Here is a 24,078-nt window from a genome sequence, read left to right as displayed (position 1 = left end):
CCAAGACGCCTTTAAATGCATTGAGCTGAATAATCCCTAATGGAAGGTAGTCTACAAAAAGTTAGAGCGCGGTGGTAAAGGCAGAGGTAAAATGTCAGACGTGCGATCCCCGACAGGCAGGAAATAAGTCACTTTCAGCGTCACCAGCAGCAATAATTTATAGCGTAAAAAAAAAGAAAAAAAAAAAGAATTCTTCGAATTTGCCGTTCGCGTTTTCTTTTACCAAGTATATGACTTTTTTCTACAAAAAAAAAAATTCTAGCTTTTTAGGTTCGATGGGATATCGTTCATTGTCAGGCAGGTAACTTTCTTGAGTGCTTCTCGTACTTCCGTGCACTTCAAAGGGGACAACAAAGCTACGAAACATCACTTTGAAAACAGTTTATTGGCACTTGTCAGAAGGCAAATTGTGTTGGTATCCAACGACATAGATGAAAAGGCACTGGGACATTATGTCAACTCAACAATTTTATCGACAGTAGACGCCTTCGCGAAACACACTCCGTAATGAACTTTCGTTGCTGCGCGGACTAATGTGTACAAACACTTCCAAGTTTAATAGCATAGACTTTTTTAGATCATTATTGTTACTTTTGTTTGCAAAAGTCGAAAACAATCCTCGTTAAGACGAGTTGCAGCAGCAAAATCTTTATACTCTGGAGCCTATATACACAATCAAGGCACTTCGTGGTGTGGGCCATCAACTTCGATACGAACAAAGAAGTTATGTTGAGCGTGAAACGCACTTTGTTTCCGACGGTGCACTTGCTTGCCGTCGATCATTAACAAACAAAACTGAGAGACTAAAAGCACACATAACGCAACTTTGCATCACAATCGCACATGCGCATTCGCACACACTCACACACATGCACAAGGGGATACAAACAGTGAGGTGATACAAGGTCCATAGACCTCTGTGCATTTACAGGTGCGTAAACGGTAAGGAAAACGAGAGATAAACCGAGGCTGTCGTGTAAATACATTTTTGTTTTTTGAGGCATAACATGAGATCCAAGCATTGAGTGCAGATAATTTTTTTTTTTTTTTAATATTCGTTTCACCTTACGATGAACACTAACGGACGCTACTGTTTATCGTGAGGTGTACGTGTCACGTGACCCGGGGCAAGTAGTAACGTGACACTTTCGCATTGCTCCTCTGCTGCAAATCGTAATGTGAAACAGAGTATAGCCGTTTTCAGCATTATCTAGCGTAACAGGAAGAGGAAAGGTTGCACTCAATTTAAATGCAGACCGCCCAGCTCGGGTTAAGATGCATTTAGGGGTTTCTCAGAATAAAATGATGCTACACTAAGCCGTACTTACATGGTATCATGCGTGCACCCGTATTTTGAGTGTTTCTACACTTTTTTTTTACGTGGTTCACATCTTTGTAACATTTAGGTTTTGTTTACTTCTTCAGTTGTCTATACTTTCTTATAGCTTCACGGAATTGGATTAAATAGTAAGATATTCAAAGTGATGAATATTGCCACACTACAGTGTGTTTGAATTGCCCTTATCTTATGTTCGGCGAGACATATCGCTTCTCACCTCGCCTAATAACTTTCGCCTACATCAAACAGCGTCGCCTTTCTCTTCACCCCTCTTTCTCCTTTATAGAAACAAGATTGCACGTAGAGAGCTTCGCTTATTCTGAACTATATACGCGGTGGTATTTCTTTGGAGAGTGAGATCACGATCGTCATAAGCTCGGAAGAAGCCATTCCTCTGTACAGTAGCTAACATGGCCAGCGCGGGCAGTGTTAAAGTAACAGTCTTTGATAAAAGCGACGTTCAAATCTCACCTTCTCTTCTCGACAGTCCGAATGCAGTGAGCGATGTTTGAAACTTCTGAGATTATGGTGCATCGTTTGGATTGAAAAAAGTAGAAAATGGTACTGTTGTATTGCTTCAAAATGCACACAAATCTTGAAACTTGTGCGCGCAAGCTTTCAAACCGGACTGTTCGTTTAGAAAGAAAAGAATAACTGCCATCGCCGAAATTCGCATGTCAAGAACTTAAAAACAATTTTCACTCAGTGCATATTATTCCTTGGCGCTAACTTCTGCGGGATAGTACTGATTGGTGCACTGTTGTAACTTCACGTCATAGCCGCATCTCCACATCACCGGTTTTTGTTTTCGCCATACCATCACTTGAGACGATGCATTTGCTCGATATTTCGGTAGCTTATCATTTAAACTTCCGGAAAACTTCAGAGAAATGTAAACTGTTTCTAAACAAATATCGGGAGCTAAGACACTTACAGGCAACTTGATCCAGCAACGCAAAAGAAGCAAAAGAGCGCGCTTGTGCAACTGTGATCGGCGCTGAACATGAGCGATCATTCGAACCTTCACAGCCTCAACCACGTTTCCACAGAAAATTGTCCCATAAGTGTAAAATAGTGGCACGGCGTCCCTTCAGACAAAAGCATCAACGACGTCATGGTCTCGCAGTAACAAATCGCACTCGGATAAAGTTTTACAGAGACGAAAACTGGGATCGGAAGGCACCCTTATTTCGAGCTAACTTATCTACCCCCCCCCCCCCCCTCTCCCAACCAACACGGGAGAGTGACAGACGACTCATCTACCGGGGTTCTCTTGCACTCTGAAGCACAAAGTCAAACACTGTGTTAAGCCAGACGTGACAACAGGATCTACCAAGGTCGCCACACGCTGTCGTCCCCTCTTTCCTGGGGCTCCCCTTCATGCTGCTGCTGAAGCTGAAGATGGTACTGCTGCTGTTGCTGCTGCTGTTGTCGTTGCTGCAGCTGAAATTCGTGCATCACCTCACGGAAGGGTCTCTGCGGAAGTTCCATCGGCGCACAACCCGCCGAAGAGGACTGCGGCTCCGAGGACAGGTCGCTTCCGGCGTCGCTTCCACCGGGACTGAGGGCGCTGCCGAAGCTGCTAGCGGGGCTGGGTGTCCTCGGCGGATGCGGAGACGTCGGCGTCGACGTGTTGGTCGGCGTCGGGGGTCCCCAGGAGGTACCCACCGCGGACACCGTCGGAAGCACGAACGCGAGGTCTCCGTTGGGCAGTCTGCTCGGAATCAGCGGTAGGCCTCCGAGTTGAAGTCGGCCCGGCGCCGAACCCGCCCGTCCTGCTCCGTTGTGGCCGCTGTTGCCGTTATTGTTGTTGTTCACGTCCCCCAGGCCCGGGATCTGGACGCTGAGCGGCGAGATGAGGAGCCCCGATCCGGCGCCCAGCGGGGACGCGGGGCCCGAGCCGCTGAGTCCGCTCACGCAGGTGGACAGGTGTCCCACGAGCCGCTGCCTCAGGTGCGGCTCCACACTCTCCAGCCTCGTCACGTAGCGGCTCACTTCAGTGGCGCACTCGGCGAAGCCCGCCCGGAACTTGCCCATCACGGCCGGGTCGGTGGCCAGGGCCGCTGCTCCGCACAGGGGAAGAGAGAAGGAAGGGATCGGTTAGGGGCGAAGAATCCCCTTGGCAAGCGGAAAGCTGCTCAGCCATGAGCCTACTTCCTCCAACTTGCAAGTGTCCCCCGCTTGAGATTTAGTTTACGCATTCTTTCTTTGTTCGGGAAGTCCATGGGCGCTGCTTTGCGTACGTTATTCTTGCCACTTCAAAGAAGGCAACGCCACCCAGCGGAAGAAACGGGAAGGAGGGAAGCGAGGAGCTACCGCGCATATCTAAGTGTGCGGCGAAAAATAGCGCAGCCTGGCGGCGAAGATGTGAAACAGAGGAACGGGGAGAGGAAGGCGGACTAAATACACATTGTTGGAGTTCTGAGTGGAAAGTAACAAGGGGAAATGGAATACCTCGCGTTTCCGTGTAAACTGGGGTATGGGGCGGTGTCCAGAGTCACTTTATGAGACTATGAACAGAGTGTTTCAAGTGGCATCACTCTTCCCCTATTGCCTTCTCTATTTTCAGGAAAGTAGATTTATCCACCAATTAATCGAGTGAATTCTTAATCACCGATTAATTTCTGAACCAGCTAATCGGTGAAACCTGAGCCCCTTTCTGGGGTTGTCATGGACGTAATATTTTTTGATGTCGAACGCGACGGTTAAGAAATTTATCCCGTACGAAACGTCACGTTCTTTCAAATAAAAGGGCGTGGAGCAAACAAGAAAACTCGCTGCTTTTGTCAAAATTTCAAAAGATAGGTGTTTGTTTACGCAGTTGGCACATTCAATCACGAGCAAATTATCGGTAAGAATGAATGCCACTTCTACGTGCTTGATATTTATCGAGGTCGCGAAGGGAACACCAATCATTGCAGCATAATTCATATTGACTCTATGTAAATCTTATCCGCGAATCTTCGCTCCGTATCTCCCTCTTTTTGAATATTCAAATAGTACCTCGTATTGACACCTTGATGTAAATAAAATAAGTGTACGTATGTATAAAGTGAAGTAATAGTGTTCAATGGGGGACGGCGTTTTGCGAAGATACACTTATACGTCGCAGTCAGCAGCAAAAATGATTCTCGGGTGTTTTTTTTTTTTTCAAATCCTGACATTTATCTGCCACCGTGTTCCCAGGGATTACGACTTTATGCAACTCTAGTCAGAAAGTAAAGAGGACACCTGGGCGTGATGAGTGCCAAGCTTCTTCTTACTGCATCTAAATGAGAGTACGGCGTGAGCCAGATAGGACGCTGACGTACGAATCACAAAGCAATAAGCATGGCCCCGCATGCGTTTGTTAGGCTGTCAGTGGCATATAGCATATGAGGCGCGTATGCGCTGACATTTTCCACTGACCGGTCATCTGCTGCCGCTGGACGTTCTGCAGGTGTCGCACCGTCATTTCCAAGATGTCCGCCTTTTCCAGTTTCGAATGTCGGGAAGGCTGCGAGCGTCAAAAACGAAATTGATGGTTGCACTTTTATTATCACGTCTTCGACTCAGTCCGATCACAAAAAATGTGCACCGCTTCAAAATAATGTCCTAAAAAAAAACGCCATTGGTTTTTTTTCGCTCTTTTTTTGTAAGCGAAACTTTTTTGCCTTACAACTACACATTGGTATTTACCCTTATGTACAGAAACATCGTATAATAAAAAAATAAAAAAAAACGGAGGGCCTGAAAAAACGTCAGACGTACCTTCGTGCAATTGATTTCTCTAATTTCTCGATAAATCAATCGCTTATTGGCAGTTCGATGCAAAATAAAACTGTTTTCAGCATCACCACATCGAGTCTCGTTCACGTTAAAGCCTAACGGACAATCGTGTACATGTGGATCTGACCCCTTTTACAGTAGCATCAAGGTCGCCGAGCCTGACCCACTCGGACTCTTACTATGATATTTTGTTATGGGACTCACGTCTTTGTTGAGAGCATCCAGGATGAGGGCCTTGAGTTCCGTGAGGCACTGGTTGATCCTGGCCCTCCGGCGCTTCTCCATGATGGGCTTGGTCGCCTGCACAAAGATCAGTCGGCCGGTCTTCAGGACGTGAGGCCACATTCGTCGCCATTGCACTATCACCATATTTATCGTGCGCAGTAGCTCTTTTATACGGAATAACAGACGTGCGAATGTTTTCAAGGCCCAGTGACCCGGCATTGTTGTCGGCCTAAGTGATAAGCGTTGTAAAGGTATATACGAGAAAGCAATGATATGCCGAACGAGCTTCCCAAAGGCAGCGTGAAAAGTGTTGATCACGCGGGCCGCGTGAGGTGAAGTGTTCGAGAGGTAAATTGTGCTCTTCGGTAAAGCGGAGACAGGGTAGTTATTGTTGTTGCCGTTGCTGCAGCTAAAGTTTTCTGACAAGACACTTTATTGATCATCGTGTTTATACTCCGAGGCTGCGAAGGAAACTTGAAGACATAGTAACAGCGACATAAAAAAGTGGACAGTCAGCACCTCAAACTCAAAGCTGGGTTTGAGATGAGACACTGTCTGTACAGTTTTTTCTGTCCCTTTTGATTTGTCTTCAAGTTTCCTTCGCAGTCTCGGGGTTTTAAACGTCATGCCTAATCCCCACGAGCTCGTCTGCACGCTGACCAATTTTTCAAACTATTGCCTCGGTTGTTTTTGCTTTTCATTGATTGAGAAGAGTTAATCATTCATGCCCGAAATTGAAAAAAAAAAAATTCGGACGTAGAAAAACAACTTTTAAGAGGAAGGCAAGAGAGATACGATGCGTGAATAGTAGGAGACTAGAGAGCAGACCTAATTACTTTTATAAAGGTGTCACTAACTGGAAGTATTGAAGAGAAGGTTAACTAGAGCTCTAAAATGTGTTCACGGGTTACTTCAACCAAAAACCTGGTTATAAAAGGTCTGGGCGCTTTGATTACCTAGACATTGAAAAAAATAGCGAAGCTATTTGTATGTTTGAACACTCCACACTCCAAACGTAAATATATTTTTTTGTTTCTCGTAAGATCGCATTGCGGAAAAAAATAAGCCTCTAACTGACGAACCTGTCACACAGAAGCATCTCGAATGTCTTCAACAAACGGATGAGATTCGCTTTGAATGCGATTTATATTGCGCCCCGCTGCAACCAACCATGAGTGAAAGCGGCATCTACGCAGAAAGGCCCGTTCACACTCTTGCGACCGAGTACGACTGAGAGAGACGAGATCTCTTACAACCTCTTAAATGTTTCTAGAATGAGGGAACACACTGACATTGTGGCGCCATCTATGCGGTGACCCTAGAACTGCATTTCACAAAAGCGAAGGTTTTGCGGGATTTCCGAGGTCAAATGTGCGTAATACCCACAGAAAGGCTCGTTTATAACATTGACAAAAGCTTTTCGAGCCAAAAAAGAAAGGATATTGCGCGAGAAATAAAACAAAATATGCCGGACCGCCGAGTTTACACTGCTTCCCAATAGATGGCGCCAGTGTGTTCTCTGGTTTAAGAAGTTTTAAGGAACCCAGGTTTAAGAGGTCGCAAGCAGTCGCAAGAGTGTGAACGGGCCTGAATGGTGTTTCTTGAATACTGTGTTCGTAATACTTCTTCACCCCCCCCCTTTTCCAAAAAAAAAAAATTAAAAAAATAATGAATTTTTGTTGGCGTAATGAACGTGGCATCGGAGAACACAGTACGTGTTTATCCAGAAAACTGTCCTTGAACGCTCATATCCATTTTCAATGTAGTGTATTTAGCGGCACGTGGCACGAGATGATTTGCTCTTCAGTGTGGAGCTGGAGCGGAAAGAAATGATGGCGAAGTAGATGCGCTTTAAAGAGCCTCCGTGAGTTCACTTCCCTGCAGAACGCAGAGGCGGCCAATCAGGACGAAGTATAGAAGGATCCTAGCGAATGACGTAGCTAAGAATACGATGACATCCGAGAAACCCGATGTGCGCCGCCCATACGTCCATGTACCAGAGTTCAAAAAAAAAAATTTGATTTTTTAGATTTTTTTTTATTTTGATCAGATTATAACTTGTTTTACATTACTGCAGCTAGAAGAAAGGTAATTATTTATCCCCAGATGTATTCCTAAACGTGGCAGATTGATTTCCCCGTCCATTAGATTATTTAAAACAAAGGGGGCGAAAGAACTGCTGTACATTTCAGTACACTTTAATGAACAAAGATTTTTTTAATGTAAATCCCGCTTCACTTGAGTAAAAGCAACTTGATGTTTTTTTTGTTTTTTTTTTTAGTTAGTGAAAAAAGCTTTAATATTATTATTTTACATTTTGATTTGCTCACAAAATGGCATTACTCACTTTATTTGCGTTACTTCTTGTCGCGTTATGATTTGCTGGCAATAGAAAAGAAAGCCTGTGTCTGATGAACGAAGTGGAAGATAGAAGGAGAGCTCAACGTTCCGATTTGCTCAGAAGAGCGCTATATATTTTGTCCGTAATGATCATTTGATTAGGATACAATACAAATGCACACAGAAAGCATCAAATGAGAGTCAAACTCGAAGTATTATAAATATTTTGGGAATTATTTGAGAGGGAAAGGCTCCATTTAAATCATCACTCTAAAACTCGTGTCATTGATATAAATAACTATTTAAATCGTTATTTAAATCGCAATTTACCTAATCTTGATTTTGGTTCTTAAGATCTTGTCGTATTCTGAGCTTTCGTTTTTCCCTGGGATTCAACTATTGTTCGAGGTGATTCGCTGTATCCGTGTTCTGCAGGAAAGCGAACACAGAAGCTTTTTTTTTTTTTTGAGTGCATTCCCATTCATGCATTTCTCGTGCTCCACTACCTTCCGACTTTCCCATTTTACCTTAGAGGAAAGCCAAGCTAAACATCTTCGGCTAAACTATTATTTTTTCCCTCGATCATTAAGTGAGTGATTGAAGCTGGCAAATTTTGCAAAGTGCGACGGGTGTCGCAGTCCAGGCACGTAGCAAGGATTTTGGTTCGGGGGGGGGGGGGGGGGGGGGGGGGGGGCCAAACGGGCCTTCCCCCTGACTATGTGCCTGTCGCAGTCTAAACCAGGGTGCGAACGAAACGCGCCTCTTCTAGGGATGCTCGGCACTGATGGGGATGAGATCCAGCTGTCGTGCAAATATAGCAATCAGCTAAACAGATGAGGGCAACAGCTACATGAATTATTTGTTTTGTGTTTTGATGTGCTTGTGTTAGACAAGTAAGGCACCAGTCAAACACGATTCGCGTCTGTGCCCCACACTCTATCGAGGAAGATGACGTGATTCTTCCAGTTCACATGCCATGTGCTGGGTAAACACCACGCTCTGCGGAAGAGAGGCTGAACCCCACTATAGTTCGATCTTCTCGCCCGTAGTCACCGACAGGGTGAGAACCACATAAGGTCTTTTTTGGGATGACCGGCCTGCAGCACGCGCTTGCTGTCTTCCACCGTGCTGCGCGTACACACTGGAGGCTCACATCGATCTGTTATCGAAGCTAGGAAGGTCGTGCTAGAGGTGAAACAACCGAAAACATTTTCTGGCATTCTCAATCCGTTAGTGGATGTGCAGGTACCGGAAGAAAATACGTCCCACGCGGTGTATGGACTATGGTAGACACGCTCAGCGTATATCCTATAGCCTCATGATCTATATGTTAAAAGTGCGAGCCTCATTATACACCTGTAATTCTTCCTCTTTTGCCCCCCTTTCTGCTTCCTTCTGCCCAGCTAGAAAACGGCATGGCGGATCTCCCCATTATCTCCCTCCCATAAAACTTTAAGATAAAAATAAAAAAAGCCAACTTTTTTTCGCATTGGGAAGGCAATTTGCGATTCCAACAGCGTGTGTTCAATCTCATTTTCTGCTTCACATTTCGGCCGCCAGGCCGCGACAGTATTGACCTCCACACACCCGGAGAGGTGGTAGCTCCCCGCTTCTCTACCTCGCGTCTTTTCCGTTGGGTGGCGTGGTGGCCTCTGAAATTGCGCATAAAACGGACGGGCACCCGCACCTCACACGCGTCGTGCATTGCACACGTTTCCCGACAACAGACATCCGCCGCTGCAACCGACGGAACGCAGCCCGGCGTCGACAGGGCGGCCGCCTTGGCCGCCTTTCAGAACGCCCTTTGGCACGCGCACAGCGCCGACACGTGCAGACCTCCCCGCCGCCGGGGGGCTGCGAGGGGGACAACGTCGCACGTGTCGCTCGTTGGGAGTCAAGCTCGCCGAGGCGCATCGAGCGATCTCGACTTTGTCTGGTACACACCCACAAACTTGTCAAGCGCTCGTTTTTCTTTTTTTTTGGTTTTTGTTATTTGGCAGCACCCGTGGCCTTGCTCTTGAGCGCGCATACCTTCTGCACCGTACATGGCTCGCTCGTGATGTCATCACCATGCTGGTGGTCGTACCTGCTTGTTCCTTCCGTGATAAACAAATTCGGTTATTCCAAATGTATCTTTTAGCAAGTACGCGCTCAGCACCAAAGACCATCGTAATGGCCACTGACGTGAGGACAGTGCGTACAATGTATACATTTCGAATATATATATATATATCTTTTTATGTTTTTTTTTTTTGTTTCTTTTTTAAAGAACCGGTAGGAATGACCACCAGCAAAGTTTGACGACTTCACGTGCAGGCCATGAATACTGTTCCACAGAACGGCTCCTGCCCGCTGCCGTTCTGGATGTTTGCGCTAGCTTGACTCACTTGCCGAAGTGGCAAGCTCGCACAACTACTAAATGCTCACATGTTGTTTTTTTTTTCCTCTCTTTTCTTTTTTTGATCAGTAGAATGCACGACGAAACGCAAAACGAGCGCTTGCTGAAAGCTGAGCATCCGAAAGAGACGCCCTGCTCTTCTTGTCCTGTCAGTCAGCTCCGCCTCCAGCGCGAGCTTTCCACCTTCCATGACACCTGGGTGTATCGTTACCACTCGCAGCCAAATCACGACGGAAGGCAACTAGTGTGTGCTGGAGACGAAGCTTCCCCTCACCACGCGCATCGTGCTTGCTTGCAACAGAAGTATCCTCCCTTTGGGTTGCGAGAAAACTCCACCAGATGGCGACTTCTTCGAAGCATCTTGCATTGGGTGGCTCAAGTCACCGCCCGCTTCAAAGGATTGGGCCGTATTCATCTAAGTGGCACTTCATGTTGGGTCTCAGACCAAGGCTAACTCACCCGTAATGTCGAGCTTCCCGTTCGAAATGATGAATTCGCACGCATGCACACGTGAGGGGGAAAAAAAACTAAAAATAACAACGGAAAACGAAGTTAAAACGAAGGACAATGCGTTATTTTTTACGCAGAACGCAGCGAAAAGAAAGGACAATGTGGTCTTTTTTTTTATGCTGTTGCTTTTTAGTTTGACCCTGTACGATATATGATAGTCTAGCTTTTTATCCTAGATTCGCGAACAAAGAAGCTGAGACATTCTTACACGTGCGTGTTTTTATAGTGCATGCCACAGATGGAGATGACTTTAGGAATAAATGTCGACGTCCCGCCTTCCACGAATGGCGTCGCCCCTCGCGGCTTCCTCGATTGTTGTATTCTGTCATCGGTATGTTTCTCGCGGAGAGAGCATTCGAAAGCGTCGGTCTCACAATATTTCGTTCCCGGCTTAAAAAAGATGGGGTACTGTTTAATAAGCTATAAACTATCACACTTACAGCGAAAAAACAAACAAAACACCAATCTGGTTTGTGTAAATAAAAAATGATTTTTCTTTTTTTTATTATGTACCGTATGGATTCCTCCTGCTTCTTGATAAAAACACGTATGGTACCAAATGATGGACACGTTCCTTCGACATCGGCGCCGACCGTCAAGGCCAGCTGACGTCACGGTCACATAGGGGAAACTCCGCTTTCTTGGGCTGCATTATCAAGTTCCTTCTCGCGCTCAGCGGCCGCGAGAAAGTATGCAAGCCAGCGAGGCGCGCTTGAACAACACATAAGTCTAGATGGCTATCTATAGGGGCGTTGGTTTGATCCGGTGTATTCGCAACTCTATAGTGTGCACAGAGTTCAGGGCCGGCTTGCTAAACCGGCGTCTCAGCTGAAACTGGATGAAAGAAAGCACCGCAAAGACTGGAGCGCTCGAGCGTCTTGAGACGCGGTTTAAGGCCCGCTCAGCTCGTGCGCGGGCTTTGGCAGTGCCTTCTTTCACCCAGTCTCAGCTGAGACCCTGTTTCTATAGCAAGCCGGCGCAGATGTTTGCAACTGTCCGATCGCAGTCACGTAGCTTATGGGTCGCGTTCGCAATACAAGCTGCTAGGAGGTGGCAAAGGCGTCGATCGTCGGCAAGCGTCTCGCAAGTGTTGGCTCCGCCTACTCGCCCGCTATGGGCCTCCTGCGCTGCCCAGAGGGTGCTGCGAGTAAGACTTGTTAGGACGTGTTTTGGGTAGTACAAATTTTAGCGTCTCAAACTGTCACGCATGCAGAAGCGTGCCTACTCTGGTGCGGAGCGCGAGATCACGATGAAAATACAAAGAGAGAACAAAAATTCGAACGCCGTCAAAGCTAAGACGCTGAGAGCGTGAGCCAAGAGATGCCGTTTCACGCGTTCCAAAGTAGACATCAAAAAGAAAAAAAAAAATGAAAGCGTCGCGACACAGATGTTGTGACGTCACCACCCAGAGATAAGAGACGCGTGCCCTAGCGGTGGCGTCATGAATTTAACACTTTCGATTCTCTTGCAACGTTGAGTTTGGCCGATTTCAGGCGTCCAAAGGTGTTTTTTCCCTCTTTAGCACCACATAGAAGTGAAAAAGCTCGACCAACGTGCCATAAGTAGGGCTATGCTCAATCAGGTGAGCTTGTACTACCCAAAGTGAGGGCGCTACAGTTTGTTCAAAGCTTCAGCGCAGGAGGCCTATCCTCCTTGCCATCCCGCGTCGCCATGCATACGCACGAAACACCAATCTTCGCATGAGGTGTACGTCATTAAATTGCAGTCGTCCCCCATGGTCCGAGATGAACCCTCTCTTAAATCTAGACTCTCTACGCGACTCTAGACTTCGTTCCAGACGCAGCCCCGACGCTATTGAGGAGTTTCAGCGAATATAGGGGGCGCTCCGATCGATCCAACATGGCGGACAAGAGGGGGATAGATTTGCGACGCCCGTAGACCGGTAGCGTATAAATAAAACAAAGCGTGTCGTTCTCTGTTTGTTGCCGTGTGCGAGACGATCATCGTTTCAGCCAAGACCTACCGTGATGCTACAGATGAAGTCTTCAAGCCAGTTGAAGGCAATTGCCAGAGTCAAGATATGTGTGCAAGTGTTCGACGTGAGCTCTCAGTTCTGGTGCAGCTGTCATCAAGTTGAACCGAATGTACGCGGGTCCAAAGAAAGGTACATATCAACAATGTTCGCGCGTTGAAACTATGACGCGTACTTTATCTCAGACTAAACTTATCGGTCTGCGGCTACAAACATTTTCGTTGACGTTGCTTAGATGATATTACCATTCAGACCTTCGCATTAAAAGGTGTCGCGAACTCTTCGGTTGTTCTAGTTAATTGTGCTAAAAAGCGGTTGGATAGAAAGTATGACAACTACAACATACAAGGGACGATTGAGGTCTTTATCCTGGGTTCTGTGTATCGAAACATCGGTATCCTTCGTGTTATCTTGCGATCAGCTGGTCGCCGATCGTCCTTTTTTTACGCGTAATGTAAACAAGCCCCGGAAGCGCCAATCTCATTTCTATGTGCTTGTGCACCCCTACAAGCCTCGTTTTGGCTCTTGTGGAAAGCTTTATTGTAATAGCAATAGTCTCATCGGTCATTCGAGTTGTATGTGCCACGTTGATATCTGCTGACAAAGAAGTCTGTATTTACATGCGATAAGGAGAACGAAGGTAAAGCTTTTTTAACTGTTTTCTTTTTACAGAACAGGGCAAAGCTTCTAAAACAAGACCAAACTAAGCTGATATTTGAGTGTGCTCAAGGATGAATGCCAAAGGTGCTTATGCTAAGTGGTAGATGTATGCAGTTGATTTTCTGTTTGCCTCTGCATTGTAAATGGGAAGATATGTATCAGCAGAAGACACATGTCCTTTTGAAAATGTCTTTTATTAGGGCAAAAATAGGTTTTCATACAGAACTGAAGAGTCGCAACACCATTTAATGCGAGGCCTGAATGGTTACATCATCTAAGCAACGTCAACGAAAATGTTTGTAGCCGCAGACCGATAAATTTAGGTTTAGATAAGTATGCGTCATAGTTTCAGCCTCAAACACGCAACATTGTTGATATGCACGTTTCTTGATGACAACTGCACCAACGTGAGAGAGCCCACGTTGTCGAACACTTGCACACATATCTTGACTATGGTATAACAAGATTTCTTGCTTGAAGTGAAGATCATCTCGCTACGACTAGCTACGACGACACCCACCGCAGCGATACAGGCGTCGAAGGGGCGCAACGCAGTCAGTCGCCGTCGCCCGACGCTGCTCGTTTGGCATTCACGGCTTTCTGCCCAGGTGCTTCGTTTGTACTTGGCACCGAGTGTTATTTTCTGTGCTTGTGTGTGATCTGTGGTGAGATATGGGCCTCAAAAGTGCCACCCAGGAAAAAAAGCACGAAGACACAACGCACCAGCTTGGCGGACTATGCACTGGGTGCGGAAATCGGGCCCTGCGGATTATACACCAAATGCAAACTATCTAAACAAAACAGAAACATTTGTAGGCTCAAATTGGCTTCTGCGGACTATACGCCTGGACACTGGTGCCTGTTATTATGCATTGTACATTCACTGCTGTTTGTTGTGGCTGGAGACTGCCTTCCTGTAATGATGCAGAGGGGTCCACTGAACCTTGAAATAAAGATATTTAAGCACATCTAGATGCAATGCCCCTTGAAGCCAGATGGTCAGGGAAAAGGTGTGCCATTATCTAATTTGCCAACAGCACACCAATGGTCACAATCAAAACTCACCGAGTCAATGGGCAGTTTTTCACCACAATATTTATTGCCGTCTAATCACCAATTTGGTCCATTAAAAATCTTGAGGCCTATAGCACATCTATTCTGGATCTGCAAAGCTTATGCTGTAGACATGCGTTGTCACATAAGCATGTTCCTTATCAATCTTAAACGTGAAACGCTAGTTATGCAACGAAATTCTCATATCATCACATTTTTAGCAAATTGAATGGTCCCACCTGTCACACTGTTAGCTTTAGAAGTAAACCAATTCACAATACCACCAGTGGCATACATCGTGCCAAGCATTAGTGCCGCATGTAGCACAAAAATGTCCTAACTAGGGAAGCAAACTTAATCGATCGTGTTGATTAAAGCACTTAAGTACGGGAGAAATTACCAATCAGAAGGTCACCCGAAAGGGAAGTTTTCTCGCTGAACGAATATGACTTTTTATTGGGCGTTCCGCAATGTAAGGCCGAAGACATTCACTCCGTTATCGGTGCAGAAGCATTTGCTTAGCAGTCGGTCGTGCGTGCTAAAAACAACAAAAACAAAGGTGGATTAGAAACGCGATAGATTCGCCTTTGCACGGAGTACTTATACTCAAAATCGTGTCAACATAAAGCGACTATGGCCCACCTTGCTAGCAGCAATCTTAAAATTTATCCGTGTAGTCGTCGCAGCCGTGCACCAACCGAAAGCGTTGCTGCAAGCCCTTCCGCCGTCAACTTTGAATCGCTGTTGAGTCTGAAGAACTGCTCTATGAGGTCCATATCCAGCCACTGAGCACATACACAAGCACAGGAAATAATACTCGGTTCCAAGTACAAGCGAAGAACCCGGGGCGGAAAGCCCTGAATGCCGAACGATCTGCGTCGGGCGACGGCGGCTGACTGCGTAGTACTGGTAGTACACAGGTTGCGCTCCTTCGACGCCTGCATCACTGCGGCGGGTGGTCGTAGCTGGTCGTAGCAGATCGTGTCACCTCTGTTGCTCGTACCGAAACACTAGAGCCGCGTAATATTCTTGCTGCCGAAGTTTATAAGCCTACGTTCGCGGCCAACGCATATACACAAAGCCACCGCCCTGACCGCCCAGCGAACCTATCCCCCTCGTTCTCTTTCGGCGACCGGCCGCCAGGGCGGTGACACCGTCGCTGAAACTCCTCAATAAGAGCAAATGGGACCAGTCAAGCAGCGTGAGAAGCTCAAGTCACTAGGCCTTTTTCTGTTTATGATTGGCTCAGCGATGATGGAGCTCGTAGAGGAACACGACGAACACTGTGATGGTGCGCATTTTACGTTGTCTGATTGCTCCCATCAGCTGGTAGCGTCGGCTTCATCTGGACTTAAGGTGAAACGAAGTATAGAGAGCCTAGATTGAAGCGATGGCACAACGCGAATCGTGGGTAACGTGTTTCCATTCAATGGCGGACGCCTCCTGCAATGATTGGTCGCAAGTGCGGATACGCTGCGTTGTTGCGTGGCGAGGAGAAAACCAGGCGGAAAGGCGGAGATGGCTTGCGGTCGATCAACCTTTTTTGCCACCCACCTTCGAGCACCTCCTCGAGAGGAAGACGCGTCACCTAGCGTCGAAGACCTGTGACTTCTAGAAATGGTGAGCTCGCAGCTGTCGAAATGCGCAGCGAACACTTTTGGCGCCTGGTGGCGAAAGTATGAAACGAAGGAGCGGGGATTACATCCACACCGTTGGAGTCGCGATCTTTCAGCCTTCGAGTGGGCTACATACAACGACGACTACTGTTCGTTCTTGCAAGGCGAGCTCGCTGATCCAGCAGCCGTGGTTGTTGGGACTGCTCTGGGCGTTGAACATTCGGTTGACTGATATAAAAATTGCGTGCCTGGGGAATCTGAAAGCTGCTTATTGATATATCCGTCCTGAAAAGTCTCGCCCCACTACCGCTTTGAGCGTTCTTATAATATTTGAACAAAATGTCTGGGACCAGTGGAGTATCCAGGATTCTATTTCCGGGGGGGAGGGGGGGGGCGGGGAAGGGGGCTGTCCCCCCTCCCCCTACCGCTACGCTACAGGTTGGGGCCCTAGCTTTCTTTTCCAAACGTGAGCCTCATTTCTTGTCAGCTTATAAAAACAAATTCGTCAGCACAATAACGTGACCCAATTTCTTACTGAATAATAAAAGTCTCCACAAATATATGTACACAGCTTTTTGTTATAAAGCATTTTGGGTACATCTCTCTCTCTCTCTCTCTCTCTCTCTCTCTCTCTCTCTCTTTATCTGTCTACTACCCCTAGTCGTTTTCAGATCGAAACTTTTGACTCGATGCTGCAACGGACAATAATGCTTTCAAAGCAAACGAGCGTGCAAGCCTGTTTCCGTTACAATGCCGTCAAATACTAGGATGTTGCTAATGCACATTCATGCGATCAAGAGGTTGAAGCTAACAGCAATCTTCGGGAGAAAAACCGCGCGATTAGCAGCGAAAGAGGCATCTCGTTTCTATCGCTTATGCTAAACTAATTGTTGTCACAGTATGCATAATTATTATTAGAGTCCTGAGCTTACAGCTCAGAGTCAAAAGCATGGCTTTCGCGGTGGCTTCAGCAATATTTATAGATATTACGATATATGCAGCAGTTGTAGTATTTACTTCGCACATACAAAGGGTGGTATACCCCCCCTTACTATGCACACTGATGTTTTCCAGAAATGTCTACTGTTTCAACGCACGTCAGCTACGCACACGCACGCATATAGCGTGTGCGTAGCTCACCCAAGGTTTCTCGCAACCTGGGGACAACAAAGCATACCAGCACGGTTGCACAACCGTCCACCCACGGCGAGAAACACGGCTTTTCCGTTCCGTTTATTTCCCGTCCGACTAAAAGCGAAGGTCAAGTGGTATATGCAAATAGAGACGAGGCGATGAACGGGAACAATAAAAAGAGCCTGGAGCACTTCTGTTGTGAGGGTACCGACATAGCTTTTAATTTTATCTGATCCTGTTTACAGGATACTCCACGAGGCAGAATAGTTGCCAGGAGGGGATATAATGTTTATACAGTGCTAGGTTACCAGATATTATACGATGCAGCAACAACAAAAAAGCAAGTTTCTTTTTTTTTTTCTCTCTTCTTTTTTTTTAGGAGGATACATTGGTGGATCTTTCGTGAATGCGTTAGCATGACCCTTGGAAACGCTACACACATTCCCCTTTTGGGAAACGCTAACGCTGATCTCTTCATTTTTTTTCTTTTGGCTTTTTCTTTTCCACTCTTATTTCTTGCTGCCTCTTTTTGGCCCCGTTACGTGGTCAGTGTTAGCGTTTCCCAAAGGGGGACGTATGTGGCTTTTCCCAAAGGTCATGCTAATGCATTCCTCAAGAATCCACCAATGGATTTTCCTGTAACTTTTTTTTTGCCCCCTTTTTTGCACTCTGCCTGTCAGAGTAAGTCGACGCCTTTGGATACGGTCATCCATATCACTCGTGGAAAAAATTACATCCGTACCACTCGTGGAAGGAACCACATCCATATCACTCGCGGAGTGAAACGCAAATATAGTTTAAACTACACACACACATCACAGCCCACGCACCACTACTGCGGACACCCAAAGCGAAGAACAACCGGCGACGGCAGAGCGGCAACTGAGCACGCCCGCATTCCACCACACCGCGGCGGAACACCTAGATAACAAAACCGTTGTGCTGAATGAGATGGCGTCATCAGAGAAGGCCAACGCTGGACACAGATTGGACGCGACGATTGCGTCAACGTTCGGCTCAACCTTGACTCGAAGCCGAGCGCCGACGCAGCACTCGTTTCCTATCTCTGCCCAGCGTTGGCCTCCTCTGATGACGCCATCACATTCAGCACAACGGCTTTGTTATGTAGGAGGCATTGCGCAGCTTCTCCTCCCCTCTGGTTCTGCGCCAGCTGTGCGCGTGACTTCGCCGAAAACGAAAGGGCTCGTTTTAACGAAAACCCGGTGGTGTCTGTCAGTTTGTCAGCACCGGGGAGAGAAGGAGAGGTTGACGCGTGCTCAAGTCAGCGCTTTGGACCATTGGGAGCGTCGTACGCGACAACTGACAAACGAAAGACACCACCGGGTTTTTGTCAAAGCGAAACCTAATGCTGACGCATTAAAAATATATTATATAAAGCACAAAGAATAAGTTGCTCAAGACATACTAAAATACCAGATATTTATATTCCGCTTGAGGGGAACCTGGACGCAATAACGTTTCCGTCATTGCTTTCCGAGTCTTCCGCCGTTGTAACATCTGTACCAAGCCAAGCTTTTCGTGGTTTTTTTTTGTATTTTAGTTTTTTTTTTTTTTTTATTTCCGTTCATCTCTCTACCTCTCTGAGCCCTGGCTTGGGCAAAGGCATAGTGCCGGAGTTTTTACGTCATGTAGAAGAGGCGAGCGCGGGGCGCCGATTGGACACAAACTGCTGCGTCATCGTTGATTGAACGCTCCGCTGCCCGCTCTCGCCTCTTGTAGATGACGTGCCAGTCCAACATATACGGCCTTCTATCCAGGTGGTGTTGCTTAGGCTCGTATATGTGGCGCAAGCCTCCTTTGCGCCTCTGAACTTCCCGCTTTCTATAAGCGAGGCACGCACGCGCGTGCAGTGGGGCCCGTTGCTTGTGCAGGGCCACGAGGGAATAAACGTTATTTTTGGTTTACCGTGACACGGAGTCAGTCGTATTTCTTCCGGGTGCCACCGAGCACCGATACCGTATACCGCACTTGATTATTTTTTTTTTCTACTTTTTAGTCGTTGACATTGTGGCGGGGCATTTATGGGAAGCTGTATGCTCCGTTTCGTGCCCAGTGAGGCAACGTTCTCAAAACTGCTGGAGGCTGGAGCGAGCCCGTGGTTGGGACTCGAAAGTCGGGACGTTAAATGTGTCGTAGATTTTAATGGTGTTGTCGAGGTTTAACGGCATTGTTTTCCCATTCCTGCAACCCCACACAGCTGCACGATCCCGCGGCTTCGTCTCGAGACCGATGCGCACGCTCCCTCAACCGAAAGTACACGCTAAACCAAGCCGCGCGCCAGCGTGCTTCGCACCCGGCACGCACTCGTATTTCGGCGTGTTTGGCTTGTCGTGCGCCCGAGCGTTCATAAAGGTAGAAACCTCGCGCTGGAGCCGAAGCATGTGCTGCTAACCTTGTGTTATGCCTGCCTTCACAACGTCGAGCAAAAAAAAAAAAAACGCTAGATAAAGTTATTCGTTCGCAAAAGTGACTTCAACAGCATCGCACACTGTTATAATACGGCAAGTAAAAAAAAAAAGATACAAAAAAAAAAAAAAGAACGAGGAAAGAAATTGCAGCGCAATCATGGAGATCACCCGCTGCGGCTCTTCTCTCGGTCTGCCGTGTTGTTCCGGTTGCAACCTTGATCGGTACGTGTGCAACACTTGTGCACGCGTTGTCGGGTATGGCGCGTGCTTCCACCTGCCTCTTTCTCTTCTCTTTTCTTCACGTACGCTTTGTAAGCGCGGGTGAGTCTGTGGCGCTGCCTTGTGCACGTGTGTTTGCGCGCGGGGGCTGCGGCACCTGCAAGAACATCTCTCGCTCCCTCGAATAAAGGGGTATTCACACGAGGGAGAAACTCCGGGGATTTCTCCCTGATGTGAATACCCTTTAAACAACAAGCACTGCCTTCAGAATTGGCAAGTGTACCTTGTTACAACTTTATATAAAGGCAGTTTTTTCTTTCGAATTCAAACAATAGGGTGCACTCGTTTTTGTTTTGTGTTTTTTTTTAATGCCTTGTGGCGTTTACAGCACGAAAGACAATACAACTTTTATTTGATTTTTGGCACCTATAGATTGTGTATTCCTCATAATTTGGGCATAACACCTGTTACATAAAATATTCTTTTGTTGCGTTAAAAAAATCTATTTTTTTTACTGAGGTACAAAAAGAATTAAACGATGTCAGTTTCTCACCGAGTCGCATTGCTTAGTGCATGATATGTTTTTGCTTGTCTTATAGAGCAAAACCTCCGTACACACACACAAACAGAAAATAGAGGTCAAAAAATGATGTACGCGCCAGTCTTTAGAAACTGCATGCCTATTTTGTATTGCAGCAAAGAAACATAAACACATAACGCTAGTGTAAGGAGCCAACATCTTCATTTCCGCTGAGTATTTTTTGATAATAAGAACGAACTATTTTCTTTTACCTCCTTAACAAGTTCGCGCAGTTATTAGAAGGAAGAAAAACGAGCAAAACATGAAAACTACGTAACTCGATAATGGCACGCATGTTAGATAGGTTTGCAAAACCTGACACTGTCTCCGCGCACTCACCACCTTCTTCAGATCGAGCCTTTATCGGATGACTGAACCGCTAGCTCAATCTCCTACGCAAGAACGGGCAGGAAAAAATAAATATTCCACGACATTCGCATTTAAAGCGTAAACCTCGAATACAAAAGCAGCACGTGCTAGACCAATGCTACCTAGAATAAGCAAAGCCTGTGTACAGCCCCCTCTGCCTCTATCGGAACTCATGACAGTATACGATGGCGCCGACTCATCAATTAGGCCCGATCCTGACAACAAGCGTCCATCGGCGTGTTGACTGAGCCACTAAAGCGACTAAATAAGCTACGCTTTAGAGTAACGACACTAACGAGTAACGACATGATTTTCAGCACCTCAGTACAAAAATTATGTTAGCCAGTCATCTGAAGCATTATCTCAAAGCGCAGGAAACACTTCTCTGTTCTCCATAAATATTAAAGCAGTTCGCAATAGTGCAGAACAATATCACCCGAGCCTTTTAACAGCGTATACCTAAAGCTGAGGAAGTCGCATTTTTGAATTGTGTCGATCGACAGTTTCGTCCGTTCTGCACTAAGCACCAAGATGGCGGCGCCCGCTAGCAGGTGGGCGCCGCCTTCTTGGTGTGATCATACTCTAAGCGTGGCTATAGTCCAGCCGAAAGCTGACTCAACACTCTTGTCTAATCTGCGCTTGGTTTTACTGTAATGACGTCTTCTATAGTGCACGGGCTTAGATTTTTTTAGGCGAGGTTGAGCTCAAAACCCCCAGACTATCAAAAAAAAAAAAAAGTCTCCACATCATTTTTTTTTTTTTTTGAGCGGACGCACTGATCAGATAAGAATTCCCTATATCAAATGCTGACTTAGCAATCGCGGCCAATCAGAGCGCTGTGTTCGGTCAATCTGATCGTCCACATCGAATGTGTCTACTGCGGCCTTGTTTTCTATAGTAGCCACTACCATAAAGACCTTTCGGCATTGGGTGACAAACGTTAGTCACCATACCCCCTCCGCTCATCGGATGAGATCAAATTGACCTATAATCATGGCCGAAACCGTCGAGGCGTTCTTGCGGGCGCACGAGAAGAGGGCAGAAAGAAGCCTTCGAGACTCCGGCCCGCTCCCGCCACCACTCGGCAAGAAGACGGATGAGGAGTCGGCCAGGTGTAATCACCTTGTTGCGAGTTGCGCGTCGTGCGGGCCGCGTTAATGCACGCTCTTCCTCGTGTCGTTTCTCTGGCGAAGCGGCGGCGACCCTAAGTGCCTCTGTGGCGATGCCGAAGATTTTATTGCCTCAAGCAAAGCTGCAGGTACTGCGCCTCTTGCTTTGTCGAGTGATAGAAGCGTTGCTGTCTCCGGTTTTATTTCTTCCCTGTTCATGACGCTGTGGTTTTCCAAAGCTCCTCCACCCTCCTTTCCCGAGGGTTGTTGCACGGTAGTGTGTAATTATACTCTGACAAAGTTGCCGCAAAGGAAATACTGTGCCCTTTCTTGTTTAAGCACGTGCTCGTGTATCTGGACCCATGTAATGGACCCTTGGACTCGGTGGGGTTTTTATCATTTTATCTCGTTGGACGTTTTTACCTTCTTGGACATCTTGTCTATTTGGACATTTAGACCACAAGGGCAATTAGTAGTTTCCTCTTTCGCAAGCCTTCTTTCCCTCTCTCAGATTTACATCACTCGATGTTATTATTGTTTTTCCTGTTGTGAGGTATCCCTGACCTCATGTTGTCTTCATACGTCAGGCATTAGTCATATTTACGGAGCGCCACACGGTAAGTTTCACTCACATTCGAAAAGCTTTCACCCCTACTACGATGCGGTGGCAAGGTCCCTCTACGTGGCGAGCGTTGAATCAGGGCACTACCCTAGGGTGTAACTTAAGCATGTCGACACTACCCTGTACAAATTGACTGCAATAAATTAGCCGATATCCCGTTCGTGGCGTCTACATGCAATATCGGAAATAGAAATTAAAAAAAAGAAGAGAAAAACAAAGTCTCTTTGCATCTCATCAGGCAGAACCCTAGCCGGCCCGACCCGACCCACGTCCGACCCAATGAGACCTGAGCCGGGCCGGGCCGGGTCGACTCTCGAAAAGTCTAGGTCCGTAAAGTGCTCTATACCCTGTTGCAAGTCAAGAAAAGCAAGACAAGCTCCTCGCGCAACTTTCTCTACTCTCTCCACTTTAGCGAGCGGACGCCGGCGAAGAGGCGAGTCCCCTCGCGTCCTCTTTAGTGTCCGCTCTGCTGAAGTCGAAAGAGAGGGGGGCTTAGCGGGAGGAGCTTATTCTGCTGTTCTTAACCGCGAACAAGGCATAGTCGTAATCTTCGAGCCAGATCTTATGGTACCGCAAAAGGTCAAAGCGCAATCTCTTTCTCTCTCTCTTTACGTTGTGGAGACTGAGATCCCCACAACGTATATACAAGCGAAACTGAACGAGCGCAAAAAGGTACCGAGGCGCAGCATGGCGGCGTGGCGCGGAGTCCCATGCAATAAATGGATGGGTAGGTACGGCACAACAAAGAGTCGGGCGGTAACTGGCACCATCTAGAGGTAGGTAGTGGGCGTATATATAAAGAGAGAGAAACAGAGAGAGAGAGAGAGAGAAATTAAAAAGGCAGAATATTCACTGATGCTATAGGATGAAGAGGACCAAGGGTCTCAAAGACTTGGCACGGGATGCGGCCTGCAGGCTACCGGGTACGAGTCCCGATTCCCATGTCTCGAGCGATAGAAATGTCATGCGCCATAGTGATCTCATCTCGCCGACTCATTTTTGCTCGAAAAGTAGCTCTGTTCCTTTTCACGAGTTTATACTTATCTGTGTTCATTTTCCCCTTGTTTCGCATTATTTTTGGCTTCCCAGCTTTTTATAATATCCAACAATTCTGCTGCTAGTCTTCAAGCGCGAGCTCTTCGTTGAAAAACGCATCTCGGCTGCGCGAATTCTCGATAAGCAGGAGCAACTGCTTAGGATAAAGCTACAAACTCGATTCTCGCCTTAAAAAAATAGCACCATTGAAAGACAAGCATTTGTTTAGAGTGTTTTATTAAAATTGTCAGGAAAGCAAGAACTGTCAAAGTAACTGATTGTTTTCTTGCAGGCATGTTGAGCTTGATTAATTCTTGTGCGAAATGAGCAACGGGAACGAAAGTGTACTTGCTGTCTTGTTCTCTTAAAACGCCGGCACGTTGGCCGCCGACGGTGTCATTTTTAATTCTTGTAATCACATCAGGTTAAGGCCCAAAGTACTCATATAAAACAAATCAAAATCTAAAAATGTCGCTGGCAAAATTGTGAGTTTAGAGAAAGCATGGAGCGCGAGGTTTTTTCTTTTTAACATCTTTTTAACCCCCTCCCCCCCCTCCCCCCCCTTCTCCCCGTCTTCCGCTGGCCCTCGACCTTTGCGGTGTGGGCTATCTGGCCCTTACGCTCAAATGAGTTTGAGACCACTGCTCTAGGGTCAGTTCTGAGGTGCTCCGAGAAGTAT

The 24,078-nt window shown here is 46.8% G+C and overlaps 1 protein-coding gene across 1 annotated transcript in view; it reads right to left on the bottom strand.

The window, feature by feature from the left end:
• Window positions 1-366: 366 nt before the first annotated feature.
• LOC8025329 (transcription factor HES-4) overlaps window positions 367-24,078 on the bottom strand; it is a 28,515-nt gene continuing 4,803 nt past the window's right edge. The window contains exons 2-4 of the mRNA XM_029985620.3: window positions 5,312-5,407; window positions 4,748-4,835; window positions 367-3,402 (exon numbers count right to left, since the gene is read on the bottom strand). Coding sequence (XP_029841480.1) covers window positions 2,669-3,402; window positions 4,748-4,835; window positions 5,312-5,407 — 918 coding nt within the window. The 3' untranslated portion in view covers window positions 367-2,668. The remainder of the gene's footprint in view (window positions 3,403-4,747; window positions 4,836-5,311; window positions 5,408-24,078) is intronic.

The sequence above is a fragment of the Ixodes scapularis genome, unplaced genomic scaffold (genome assembly GCF_016920785.2).
Source record: "Ixodes scapularis isolate PalLabHiFi unplaced genomic scaffold, ASM1692078v2 PGA_scaffold1__304_contigs__length_218370807, whole genome shotgun sequence".
Classification (NCBI taxonomy): Eukaryota; Metazoa; Arthropoda; class Arachnida; order Ixodida; family Ixodidae; genus Ixodes; species Ixodes scapularis.
This window is presented reverse-complemented; position numbering and strand designations above follow the sequence as displayed.